General features: G+C 52.5%; 1 protein-coding gene across 1 annotated transcript; it reads right to left on the bottom strand.

Moving 5' to 3' along the window:
* Positions 1-619: 619 nt before the first annotated feature.
* LOC140482668 (uncharacterized) lies at positions 620-8,657 on the bottom strand. The gene is made up of 2 exons (XM_072580174.1): positions 8,542-8,657; positions 620-2,968 (listed from the first exon to the last, which is right to left on the bottom strand). The coding sequence occupies exon 2, from the start codon at positions 2,954-2,956 to the stop codon at positions 1,484-1,486; it is 1,473 nt and encodes a 490-aa protein (XP_072436275.1). The 5' UTR covers positions 2,957-2,968; positions 8,542-8,657; the 3' UTR covers positions 620-1,483.
* Between the last annotated feature and the right edge of the window lie 4,202 nt (positions 8,658-12,859).

The raw sequence follows: 12,859 nt of genomic DNA, 5'->3' as shown, positions 1-12,859 counted from the left end.
CACTGTCAGACGGTCAGTCCTGAGGGAGTGCCGCACTGTCGGAGGGTCAGTGCTGAGGGAGCGCCGCACCGTTGGAGGGTCAGTGCTGAGGGAGTGCCGCACTGTTGCAGGGTCAGTGCTGAGGGAGCACCATACTGTCAGAGGGTCAGTGCTGAGGGAGTGCCGTACTGTTGGAGGGTCAGTGCTGAGGGAGTGCCGCACTGTCGGAGGGTCAGTGCCGAGGGAGTGCCGCACTGTTGCAGGGTCAGTGCTGAGGGAGCGCCGCACTGTCAGAGGGTCAGTGCTGAGGGAGTGCCGCACTGTCGGAGGGTCAGTGCTGAGGGAGTGCCGCACCGTTGGAGGGTCAGTGCTGAGGGAGCGCCGCACTGTCAGACGGTCAGTGCTGAGGGAGTGCCGCACTGTCAGAGGGTCAGTGCTGAGGAGGTGCCGCACTGTCAGACGGTCAGTGCTGAGGGAGTGCCGCACTGTCAGAGGGTCAGTACTGAGGAGGTGCCGCAATGAGACAGTAAAACGTCTGCCTCTTAGGTAGGTTTTAAAATCCCAGCGTTTTAACTTACTTCTGAATTCACAACATCTCAAGAAATTAGAACCAGAGTGGGCCACTTGGCCCCTTGAGTTCCTTCATGACTTCCTAAGATCATATCTGATCAGATTTTGGATTTGTCTGCTGTCTCCTGTCTCTCCCCTATGACGTTTACTTTGTTCGTGATCAAAAATCTGTTTTAGCTCAGTCTTAAATCAGTTCAGTGAGCCGGACTGCACTGCTCTTTGGAATAAAGAATTCCAAAAATTCTCAAAGAAGAAATTCCTCCTCAGCTCAGTCCCAAACCAGAGCCCTGTTTTAATCAGCTCCCCAGTTTCTAGACTTCTCCAGGAGATGAAACATCCTTTCAGAATCTTTCCTGTCAAGACCGGCTCAGGATCAGAAACATTTCAAGAAATGATCTCCCATTGTTTGAAATTACGCTGTAGGAATGCCATTCGTATGTGCAACTTAACTGGTTGTAGTACACTTTGGGAGGAATGTAGTTTTGAAAGGCATTATATAAATTAAGTTCTTTTGTAAAATCAAATATCAGAATGTGAAATTGATAATTATTTAACCAGGCAGGATTGTAAATTGTGAAGGCAGAGAGGCTGCAAGGAGGTGTAGACAGGTTAATGAATGGGCAAATATGTGACAGATGAAGGAGCTTTGAAAATAGTAAAGAATTTGTTCAAAATCTGTGAATTTTGTAAATGTTTATGTTCAAAGGGGTCTGGGTATGCTCTTACAGGAAATGTAATGTCATCTTTGCAGAGGGTGACACAACCACATACAAGGTGTCTCCTCAGTGTGACTGTAGGTCATGATACTGAGGCAGATAGGACAATGGATGGAGGTGGGAGATCATCAATCAGCACATTGTTGGTGGAACAGGATCTGGGGGATTGAAGGTTGGCAAATGGTCAACTCCTGTTCCTATTTTGTGGATTAACTTTCTTATTTCAGCAAATCAGGAAGTTTATTAATAGCTTCTGCTCCATTCTTGGTAAACTCCTCTTGATTCTGAGTGACTTTGCTATGTGCTGCCTGTTTTGCTTCTTCACATTTTCTCTGAATCTCCTTAAACTTCTTGTCTGAGCCCTGTCCACCCAGCAATGAGCTCAGCTCACCCAGTGGCTGTTGAAAGTGATCCTGATAAACCTGCACATAGGTTTCAGACAGGGCCTTCACGCTGTCCAAGATACTGACTGCCTGGGACACCTGGATCTGATTGCTGGCTAAAATCTCTGGAGCACACTGTGAGCCTGCTTCACCCCCAGCACCAACCTTTGTAAATGTGCTCAGGCAACTTTCAGTTAACTTGGGGACAAATTGAATGAATTTGATCATATCTGCCCAGTTGGATTGGATCTTCCCGAGTACCTTCAGACCTTCAACCATCAGCTCGAGATTGGTCTTGATAGACTCCTCCTGGGTCTGAGTGTCCTGTATCTCTGTCGATAATTGCTCACTCTCTTTATCCAAACATTTCATTTCTTCATAACAAGCTTTGTACTTGTTTTGTGACGTCTCCAGCTCAGCTTGGACTTGCTTGATCTTCAGTTCTGCTTGTTCTTGAACCTCGCTGAGGAACTTCCTAATTTCCAAGTTGGATTCTGAGGCTTCTTTATTTTTGAAATCATCAATCAGCTTTATGAGGAACACTAACCCTTTCACCAGCTCCACTGCAAGTAGCAATGGGTTGCTCAGATTGCTCAAAAAATCCATAATTTCTGGGATCTTCTCCATCATCTTCTTCAGTCCTTCCACACAAAACCTATCAACGACAGCACTGGAGCTCACATCTTTGTATTGATTGAAGAGTTCCTCACGCCTTCGGGAAACCTCACTCCATTTATTATCCAAATCAACCTTCTCTTCCTCTATTGCCTCCTTCCTTTCTCTGCCTTTTTCCAGGAGTTTCCTTATTTCTTCCAGTTGATCCTGACTGGCAATCTGGGAATCTTCACACATTTTCAGCAGCTCATTGTAAAGACTACTCAGCTCGGAGAGTTTCTGTTCCACTGAAGCTGCGTTTTCCTTGCACTGATTGACACAGACCTGAACTCTGGCCAGCTGCTTGGCGGAGGGTTGTACTTGAAGACTCCCCTTCAGTTGGTGACAACTCCTCTGGATGTTACGCAGGTTATTGCTAGTCGCATCAAGTGAGTTTATGGTTTCATTGCAAATCTTCATCAGGCAGCTCTTGAATGACTCTGGCTTTGGAAACAGGGATTTCTTGTCTGAACTGCTTTGCTTCAGTTTAACATCATTTATTTTTCTGACCTGTCGCACAAGGTCACTTAAAACGGTGACGGATGCAATCGTTGGTAACAGAAAATTCTCCGCATTAACGTGGGACTGCACCATCAGGCCAAAGCAGTTAGAAATTTGCTTTTCAGGTGAGAGTTTGGATTGTCTGCCTGACATCGCTGATGTTGTCTGCAGTGAGGAAGGGCACAATGAGGAGAAAACACACATTTTTAGCTCCAATGTAAACAGCCTCAGCTTTTTCAACCTGATGTTGCAACTGAAACTCATAACACCTGGAACCTTTCTGGGAAATCTCCTCTCGCCGTAGCCCGTCCCCCACCTCAAGGACTCTTACATTCTTTCTAACTTTCTTCTGGATACAATACTCTAGTTACCAGCTCACTAGAGCTTTCTAAAGGTTCAATCAAACTTCTCTTTGTTTGCACTCAGTGCCCCTGTTTATGAGAGTGAGGATACCAGATACTTTGCAAACCACACTCTCCCTTTGGCAGAGGCCTCTGAACACTGGGTCCCTCAGTCCCTGGTTCATATTTCGCTTCTGTGTAAACATCTCCGCTCCTACTCCTCCACAAGTAACTTCCAAACACCAGCCGCCTGTCTGTCTAATCTGTTCATCTCTCTGTGTCCAGTTGTGGTCGATTCATACGTTCTCACTGTTTGCCAGTCTTCAGGGTTGGTTTAATTGACAAATGTTGAACTTTTACTCCAGCCCAATGTCCATTTTTTTATTTAAACCAAAAGCAGCAATGACAGCACTGAGCCCTGAGGAACATCAATTATTCCAGGCCCCAAAACAACCACTGATCACAGCTCCTTCTTTTCTGTCCTTATGCCTTTTCCTTGTCCATAGAACATAGAACACAAAAAACTACAGCCCAGAACAGGCCCTTAGGCCCACGATGTTGTGCCGAGATTTAATCCTAATGTAAAATATAGTAACTTAACCTACGCACCCCTCAACTCACTGCGATCCTTGTGCATGTCCAGCAGTCGCTTAAATGTCCCCAATGACTCTGCTTCCACCACCACAGCTGGCAACACATTCCATACATTCACAACTCTGTGTAAAGAACCTACCTCTGAAGTCTCCTTTATACCTTCCTCCTAATATCTTCAAACTGTGACTCCTGGTACCTGTCAATCCTGCCTTGGGGAAAAGTCTCTGGCTATTGTTTCTATCTATTCCTCTCATTATCTTGTACACCTTGATCAGGTCTCCTCTCTTCCTCCTCCTCTCCAGAGAGAAAAGTTCGAGCTTAGTCAACCTTTCTTCATAAGGCAAGCCCTCCAGTCCAGGCAGCATCCTGGTAAACCTTCTTTGCACCCTCTCCAAAGCCTCCATATCTTTCCTATAGTAGGGCGACCAGAACTGGACACAATATTCCGAGTGTGGTCTCACCAGGGACTTGTAGAGCTGCAGCAAAACCTTGCGGCTCTTAAACTCGATGTCCCTGTTAATGAAAGCCAAAACGCTATATGCTTTCTTAACAACCCTATCCACTTGGGTAGCAACTTTGAGGGATCTATGTACTTGCACACCCAGATCCCTCTGTTCCTCCACATTGCCAAGAATCCTGTCTTTAATCTTATATTCAGCATTCGACTTCGACCTTCCAAAATGCATCACTTCACATTTATCCAGGTTGAACTCCATCTGCCATTTCTCAGCCCAGTTCTGCATCCTGTCTATGTCACACTGCAGCCTACAATAGCCCTCGATACTATCAACGGTACCTCCAACCTTTGTGTCATCGGCAAATTTACTAACCCACCCCTCAACCTCCTCATCCAAGTCATTTATAAAAACTATAAAGAGCAGAGGCCCAGGAACAGAGCCCTGTGGGACATCACTCAACACTGACCTCCAGGCAGAATACTTTCCATCCACAACCACTCTCTACCTTCTGTCAGCCAGCCAATTCTGAGTTCAGATAGCCAAATCTCCCTGTATCCCATACTTCCTGACTTTATGAATGAGCCGACCATGGAGAAACTTATCAAAAGCCTTGCTGAAGTCCATATACACCACATCCACTGCACGACCTGTCTTGTCACCTCCTCAAAGAACTCAGTAAGATTTGTGAGGTATGACCTGCCCCTCACAAAGCCATTCTGACTGCCTTTAATCACTCAATGCTTTTCCAAATAGTCATAAATCCTATCCCTCAGAGTTCCAGTTGGAAACTGACCCTTGTATTCTTTAAGCCTAAGTTCAGGGCTCTTGTGACACAGTGATAGTGTCCACACCTCTGAGCTAGGATGCCTGGCTTCAAGTCCCACCTGCTCCAGAGGAGTGTAATGATTCCAGGTTGATTAACAATATCTATCAGCCTAAGTTCTATTTGTGAATTCTATCATGTGGCACTTTGTTTAACTCTTCCATTAAATCCATGTCAACCATATTCACCAAATTCCCTTTATCAATTTCTCTATCACTTCATCAGAACCACCAATGAGTTTAGTCAAATGTTGGAAAAACAGTAGGCCATTCAGCCCATTTTGCTTGCCCTGCCATGCTGACTCTCCTTCGCTTACCTCAAATCACTGTCAATACTGGTGTTAATGTGACTGACCTGCAGTTGCTAGGATTGATCACACAACCTTTATAAAAGAATAATCGAGTCCACTTTTACAGAAGGCTGAAAGAGGAAAACTGGGAATTACAGAGCCAGGCAGCCTAGCATCTGTGGTGGGAATTGGAGTCTACAATCAGCTGAACACTTTGAAAATTTTCACTTAATCAGGAAGAACCAGCAGGGATTCAGGGCATGGAGGTCCTGCCTGACAAACCTCACTGAATGTCTTGAAGAAGTGACTGTTAGTAAACAGGGAATATCTACTGGTGTTACTTATTCCCAATGACATTTGATAAAGTCTCTGTAAGAGCCTTAATGAAGGTGGAAGCCCATTGGAATTGAGGGCAAACTACTGACATGGCTAGGACATTGGGTAGGTACCTGGAGACAGAGAGGAGGGATAATGGGTAAGTACTCAAATTGGCAGATGTGACCAGGAGCATCCCACAAGGATCTGCATTAGGGTCTCAGTTATTCATGTAATTTATGAACAAATTTTGATTAAAATATAGAAATGCACTTACCCAAATTTGCTGATGACACGAAGTTGGGTGGTATTCTAGACAGCGTAGGTGATAGCATAAAGTTACAAGGGGACGTTGACAGACTAAGTGAATGAGGAGAAAGTGAGGACTGCAGAGGTTGGAGATCAGAGCTGAAAAATGTGTTGCTGGAAAAGCGCAGCAGGTCAGGCAGCATCCAAGGAGCAGGAGAATCGACGTTTCGGGCATAAGCCCTTCTTCAGGAATGAGGAGGGTGTGCCAAGCAGGCTAAGATAAAAGGTAGGGAGGAGGGACTTGGGGGAGGGGCGCTGGGAATACGATAGGTGGAAGGAGGTTAAGGTGAGGGTGATAGGCCAGAGAGGTCAGGAAGAAGATTGTAGGTCAAGAAGGCGGTGCTGAGTCCGAGGGTTGGGACTGAGATAAGGTGGGGGGAGGGGAAATGAGGAAACTGGAGAAATCGGAGTTCATCCCTTGTGGTTGGAGGGTTCCTAGGGGGAAGATGAGGCACTCTTCCTCCAGGCGTCATGTTGCCATGGTCTGGCGATGGAGGAGGCCAAGGACCTGCATGTCCTTGGAGGAGTGGGAGGGGGTGTTAAAGTGTTCAGCCACGGGGCGGTTGGGTTGGTTGGTGTGGGTGTCCCAGAGGTGTTCTCTGAAATGTTCCACAAAGGCAGGTATGTGGAGTTAGACCATTGATCAACTACGATCGCAATATTCCCTTTTTGCCAGAGACATTTTCTTCTTCATTTCTCATCTCAACATATTGTATCTGGCCAGGGTCACATTTGAAGAATTCCCTTGACAGACATCACAATCCCACATTTTAATCTGTCTATGACAGTATTGGTAAGAGTGACCACTGCACTGTCCTTGTGGAGACATTGAGAATACCCTCCATCGTGTTGTGTGGCACTATCACCATACTGAATGGGACACAGTTGTCTGTCTTCAGCCAATTCGATTCGCTCCACATGATTTCAAGAAATGGTTAGAGACACTGGATACTGCAAAGGCTGTGGGCCCTGAACACATTCCAGCAATAGGACTGAAGGCTTGTGCTTCACAACTTGCCGCTCCCTGTAGCCAAGCTACAGCTACAACACTGGCATCTACCTGACAATGTGGAAAATTGCCCAGGTATGGCCAGTACATAAAAAGCAGGACAAATCCAACCTGGCCAATTACTGCCCCATAAGTCTACTCTCGTCATCAATAAAGTGATGGAAGGTGTCACCAACAGTAGCATCAAGCAGCATCTGCTCAGTAATAACCTGCTCAGTGATGCCCAGTTTGGGTTCCCCCAGGGTCACTCAACTCCTGACCTCATTACAGCCTTGGGTCAAACATGGACAAAAGAGCTGAATTCCAGAGGGGAGGGGAGGGGAGAGGGACAGCCCTTGACATCAAGACTGCATTCGACTGAGGAGCCCTAGTTAAACTGGAATCAATGGGTATCAGGGGGCAAACTCTCCACTGGTTAGAGTCATACCTGACACAAAGGAAGATGGTTGTGGTTGTTGGAGGGTCAGTCATCTCAGCTCCAGGACATCTCTGCAGGAGTTCCTCAGGGGAGTGTCCTAGGCCCAACCATCTTCAGCTGCCTCATCAATGACCTTCCCTCCATCTTAAGGTCAGACGTGGGGATGTTCACTGATCATTGCACAATGTTCAGCACCATTCACAACTCCTCAGATACTGAGGTAGTCCATGTTCAAATGCAACAAGATTCTGGGTCTCCCTGGTATATGAAGGATTTTATGAAACTTGAAAGGGTTCACAAAAGATTTACAAGAATGTTGCCAGAGTTGGAATGTTTGAGCTGTAGGTAGATGCTGAATAGGCTGGGGCTGTTTTCCCTCGAGGGTTGGAGGCTGATGGGTAACCTTATAGAGGGGCATGGATAGGGTAAATAGACAAGGTATATTTCCCCAGGATGGGGGAGTCTAAAACTGGAGGGCATAGGTTTAGGGTGAGAGGGGAAAGATATAAAAGAGACCTCAGGGGCAATTGTTTCACGCAGAGGATGGTACGTGTTTGGAATGAGCTGCCAGAGGATGTGGTGGAGGCTGGTACAATTACAGCATTTAAAGGGCATCTGGATGGGTGTATGATTAGGAGGGGTTTGGGGGATAGGGACCAAGTGCTGGCAAATGGGACTAGATTTATTTTGGATACCTGGCCAGCATGGATGGGTTGGGCCAGAGGGTCTGTTTCTGTGATGTGTGGCTCTATGACTCTGCGTGGCAAGTAACATTCGAGCCACACAAATGCCAGACTATAACCATCACCAGTAAGAGACAATCTAACCACTGCCTTTGACATTCACTGGTGTTACCATCACTGAGTCCCCCCCACTATCAACTTCCTGGGGGTAACCATTGATCAGAAACTCAGCTGGACTCACCACATAAACACAGTGGCTACAAGAGAAGGTCAGAGACTAGGAATACTGCAGGGAGTAACTCCCTTCCTGACTCCCAAGAGCCGCCCACCATCTATAAGGTACAAGTCAGGAGGGTGATGGGATACTCCCCATTTGCCCTGGATGGGGGCAGCTCCAACAACACACAAGAAGCTCAACACCATCCAGGACAAAGCAGCTGTTTGATTGGCACCACATCCACAAACACCCACTTCCTTCACCAAACACATGACCACTTACATCTCGAAGGACAAGGGCAGCAGATACATGGGAACACCACCCACTCCAGGTCACTCCCCGGCCTGACTTGGAAAGATATCGCCGTTCCTTCAGAGTTCCTGGGTCAACATCCTGGAATTCCCTCTCTCAGGGCATTGTGGGTCTAATTACAGCACACGGACTGCAGCGGGTCAAGAAGGCAGCTCACCCCCACCTTCACAAGGGGCAACTAGGGACGGGGAATAAATGCTGAACCCAGCCATGATAGCGGACAAGTGAATTTTTAAAAAGTCACTAAATATGTTGTTAAAACATCAACTTTTGATTAAAGCCTTGTTACCTGCCCTGAGCGAATGCTGTTAATAATTCACGTCCTGTTGATCTTTTACCCGTGACTTATTTTATCCGATACTCATTCCATCTGACAAGTCAAATACATTCCAGATTTTCAAACTCTCCAATGAAACAATCTCTGTTGTGCAAAGCTTCATTGGTTTGACATTCCTGTCTGAACTTGGCTGACATCCCTCTCGCTGAATGCCATAGGTACTGTCTTCAACACACTCCCCCTCCCACCCACTCTCCCCCTCCCACCCACACTCCCTCCGACCCACTCTCCCTCCCACCCACTCTCCCTCCGACCCACTCTCCCTCAGACCCACTCTCCCCCTCCCACCCACTCTCCCTCCCACCCACTCTCCCTCCCACACACTCTCCCTCCGACCCACTCTCCCTCAGACCCACTCTCCCCCTCCCACCCACTCTCCCTCCGACCCACTCTCCCTCAGACCCACTCTCCCCCTCCCACACACTCTCCCTCCGACCCACTCTCCCTCAGACCCACTCTCCCTCCGACCCACTCTCCCTCAGACCCACTCTCCCCCTCCCACACACTCTCCCTCCCACCCACTCTCCCTCCGACCCACTCTCCCTCAGACCCACTCTCTCCCCTCCCACCCACATTCCCTCCGACCCACTCTCCCCCTCCCAACCACTCTCCCTCCGACCCACTCTCCCCCTCCGACCCACTCCCTCCCTCCGACTCACTCCCTCCCTCCGACCCACTCTCTCCCTCCGACTCACTCGCTCCCTCCGACTCACTCGCTCCCTCCGACTCACTCTCTCCCTCCGACTCACTCTCTCCCTCCGTCTCTCTCTCCCTCCGACCCTCTCTCTCACTCCGACCCACTCTCCCTCAGACCCACTCTCCCCCTCCCGCCCACTCTCCCTCCGACCCACTCTCCCTCAGACCCACTCTCCCCCTCCCGCCCACTCTCCCTCCCACCCACTCTCCCTCCCACACACGCTCCCCCTCCCACCCACTCTCCCTCCGACCCACTCTCCCTCCCACACACTCTCCCTCCGACCCACTCTCCCTCAGACCCACTCTCCCCCTCCCACCCACTCTCCCTCCGACCCACTCTCCCTCCCACACACTCTCCCTCCGACCCACTCTCCCTCAGACCCACTCTCCCCCTCCCACCCACTCTCCCTCCGACCCACTCTCCCTCAGACCCACTCTCCCCCTCCCACACACTCTCCCTCCGACCCACTCTCCCTCAGACCCACTCTCCCTCCGACCCACTCTCCCTCAGACCCACTCTCCCCCTCCCACACACTCTCCCTCCCACCCACTCTCCCTCCGACCCCACTCTCCCTCAGACCCACTCTCCCCCTCCCACCCACATTCCTCCGACCCACTCTCCCCCTCCCAACCACTCTCCCTCCGACCCACTCTCCCCCTCCGACCCACTCCCTCCCTCCGACCCACTCTCTCCCTCCGACTCACTCGCTCCCTCCGACTCACTCTCTCCCTCCGACTCACTCTCTCCCTCCGTCTCTCTCTCCCTCCGACCCTCTCTCTCACTCCGACCCACTCTCCCCTCAGACCCACTCTCCCCCTCCGCCCACTCTCCCTCCGACCCACTCTCCCTCAGACCCACTCCCCCCTCCACCCACTCTCCCTCCGACCCACTCTCCCTCCCACACACTCTCCCTCCGACCCACTCTCCCTCCCACACACTCTCCCTCCGACCCACTCTCCCTCAGACCCACTCTCCCCCTCCCACCCACTCTCCCTCCGACCCACTCTCCCTCCCACACACTCTCCCTCCGACCCACTCTCCCTCCCACACTCTCTCCCTCCGACCCACTCTCCCTCCCGCCCACTCTCCCTCCGATCCACTCTCCCTCAGACCCACTCTCCCCCTCCCGCCCACTCTCCCTCCCACCCACTCTCCCTCCCACACACGCCTCCCCTCCCACCCACTCTCCCTCCGACCCACTCTCCCTCCCACACACTCTCCCTCCGACCCACTCTCCCTCAGACCCACTCTCCCCTCCACCCACTCTCCCTCCGACCCACTCTCCCTCAGACCCACTCTCCCCTCCCGCCACTCTCCCTCCCACCCACTCTCCCTCCCACACACTCTCCCTCCGACCCACTCTCCCTCCCACACACTCTCCCTCCGACCCACTCTCCCTCAGACCCACTCTCCCCCTCCCACCCACTCTCCCTCCGACCCACTCTCCCTCAGACCCACTCTCCCCCTCCCGCCCACTCTCCCTCCCACCCACTCTCCCTCCCACACACTCTCCCTCCGACCCACTCCTCCTCCACACACTCTCCCTCCGACCCACTCTCCCTCAGACCCACTCTCCCCCTCCCACCCACTCTCCCTCCGACCCACTCTCCTCAGACCCACTCTCCCCCTCCCACACACTCTCCCTCCGACCCACTCTCCTCAGACCCACTCTCCCCCTCCCACCCACTCTCCCTCCGACCCACTCTCCCTCAGACCCACTCTCCCCCTCCCACCCACATTCCCTCCGACCCACTCTCCCCCTCCCAACCACTCTCCTCCGACCCACTCTCCCCTCCGACCCACTCCCTCCCTCCGACTCACTCTCTCCCTCCGACCCACTCTCTCCCTCCGTCTCTCTCTCCCTCCGACCCTCTCTCTCCCTCCGACCCACTCTCCCCCTCCGACTCACTCGCTCCCTCCGACTCACTCTCTCCCTCCGACTCACTCTCTCCCTCCGTCTCTCTCTCCCTCCGACCCTCTCTCTCACTCCGACCCACTCCCTCCCTCCGACTCACTCCCTCCCTCCGACCCACTCCCTCCCTCCGACTCACTCCCTCCCTCCGCCTCACTCCCTCCCTCCGACTCACTCCCTCCCTCCGACCCACTCTCTCCCTCCGACTCACTCCCTCCCTCCGACTCTCTCTCCCTCCGACCCTCTCTCTCACTCCGACCCACTCCCTCCCTCCGACTCACTCCCTCCCCTCCGACCCACTCCCTCCCTCCGACTCACTCCCTCCCTCCGCCTCACTCCCTCCCTCCGACTCACTCCCTCCCTCCGACCCACTCTCTCCCTCCGTCTCTCCCTCCCTCCGACCCACTCTCTCCCTCCGACTCACTCCCTCCCTCCGACCCACTCCCTCCCTCCGTCTCTCTCTCCTCCGACTCACTCCCTCCCTCCGACCCACTCCCTCCCTCCGTCTCTCTCTCTCCCTCCAACCCACTCCCTCCCTCCGACTCACTCCCTCCCTCCGACTCACTCCCTCCCTCCGACTCACTCTCAACCTCCGACCCACTCCCTCCCTCCGACTCACTCCCTCCCTCCGACTCACTCCCTCCCTCCGACCCACTCCCTCCCTCCGACCACTCCCTCCCTCCGACTCACTCTCTCCCTCCGACTCACTCCCTCCCTCCGACCCACTCCCTCCCTCCGACTCACTCCCTCCCTCCGACTCACTCCCTCCCTCCGCCTCACTCCCTCCCTCCGACTCTCTCTCTCCCTCCGACTCACTCCCTCCTCCGACCCACTCCCTCCCTCCGACTCACTCCCTCCCACCGAACCACTCCCTCCCTCCGAACCACTCCCTCCCTCCGACTCACTCCCTCCCTCCGACCCACTCCCTCCCTCCGACCCACTCCCTCCCTCCGCCTCACTCCCTCCCTCCGACCCACTCCCTCCCTCCGCCTCACTCCCTCCCTCCGACCCACTCCCACCCTCCGACTCACTCCCTCACTCCGACCCACTCCCTCCCTCCGCCTCACTCCCTCCCTCCGACCCACTCCCTCCCTCCGACACACTCCCTCACTCCGACCCACTCCCTCCCTCCGTCTCTCTCTCCCTCCGACTCACTCTCTCCCTCCGACTCACTCTCTCCCTCCGACTCACTCCCTCCCTCCGACTCACTCCCTCCCTCCGACTCACTCTCTCCCTCCGACCCTCTCTCTCCCTCCGACCCACTCTCTCCCTCCGACCCACTCTCTCCCTCCGACTCACTCCCTCCCTCCGACTCACTCCCTCCCTCCGACTCACTCCCTCC

This window comes from Chiloscyllium punctatum, chromosome 11 (assembly GCF_047496795.1).
Source record: "Chiloscyllium punctatum isolate Juve2018m chromosome 11, sChiPun1.3, whole genome shotgun sequence".
In the NCBI taxonomy this organism is placed as follows: domain Eukaryota; kingdom Metazoa; phylum Chordata; class Chondrichthyes; order Orectolobiformes; family Hemiscylliidae; genus Chiloscyllium; species Chiloscyllium punctatum.
The sequence above is the reverse complement of the archived record's forward strand: the minus strand, read 5'-3'. Positions and strand labels throughout refer to the sequence as shown.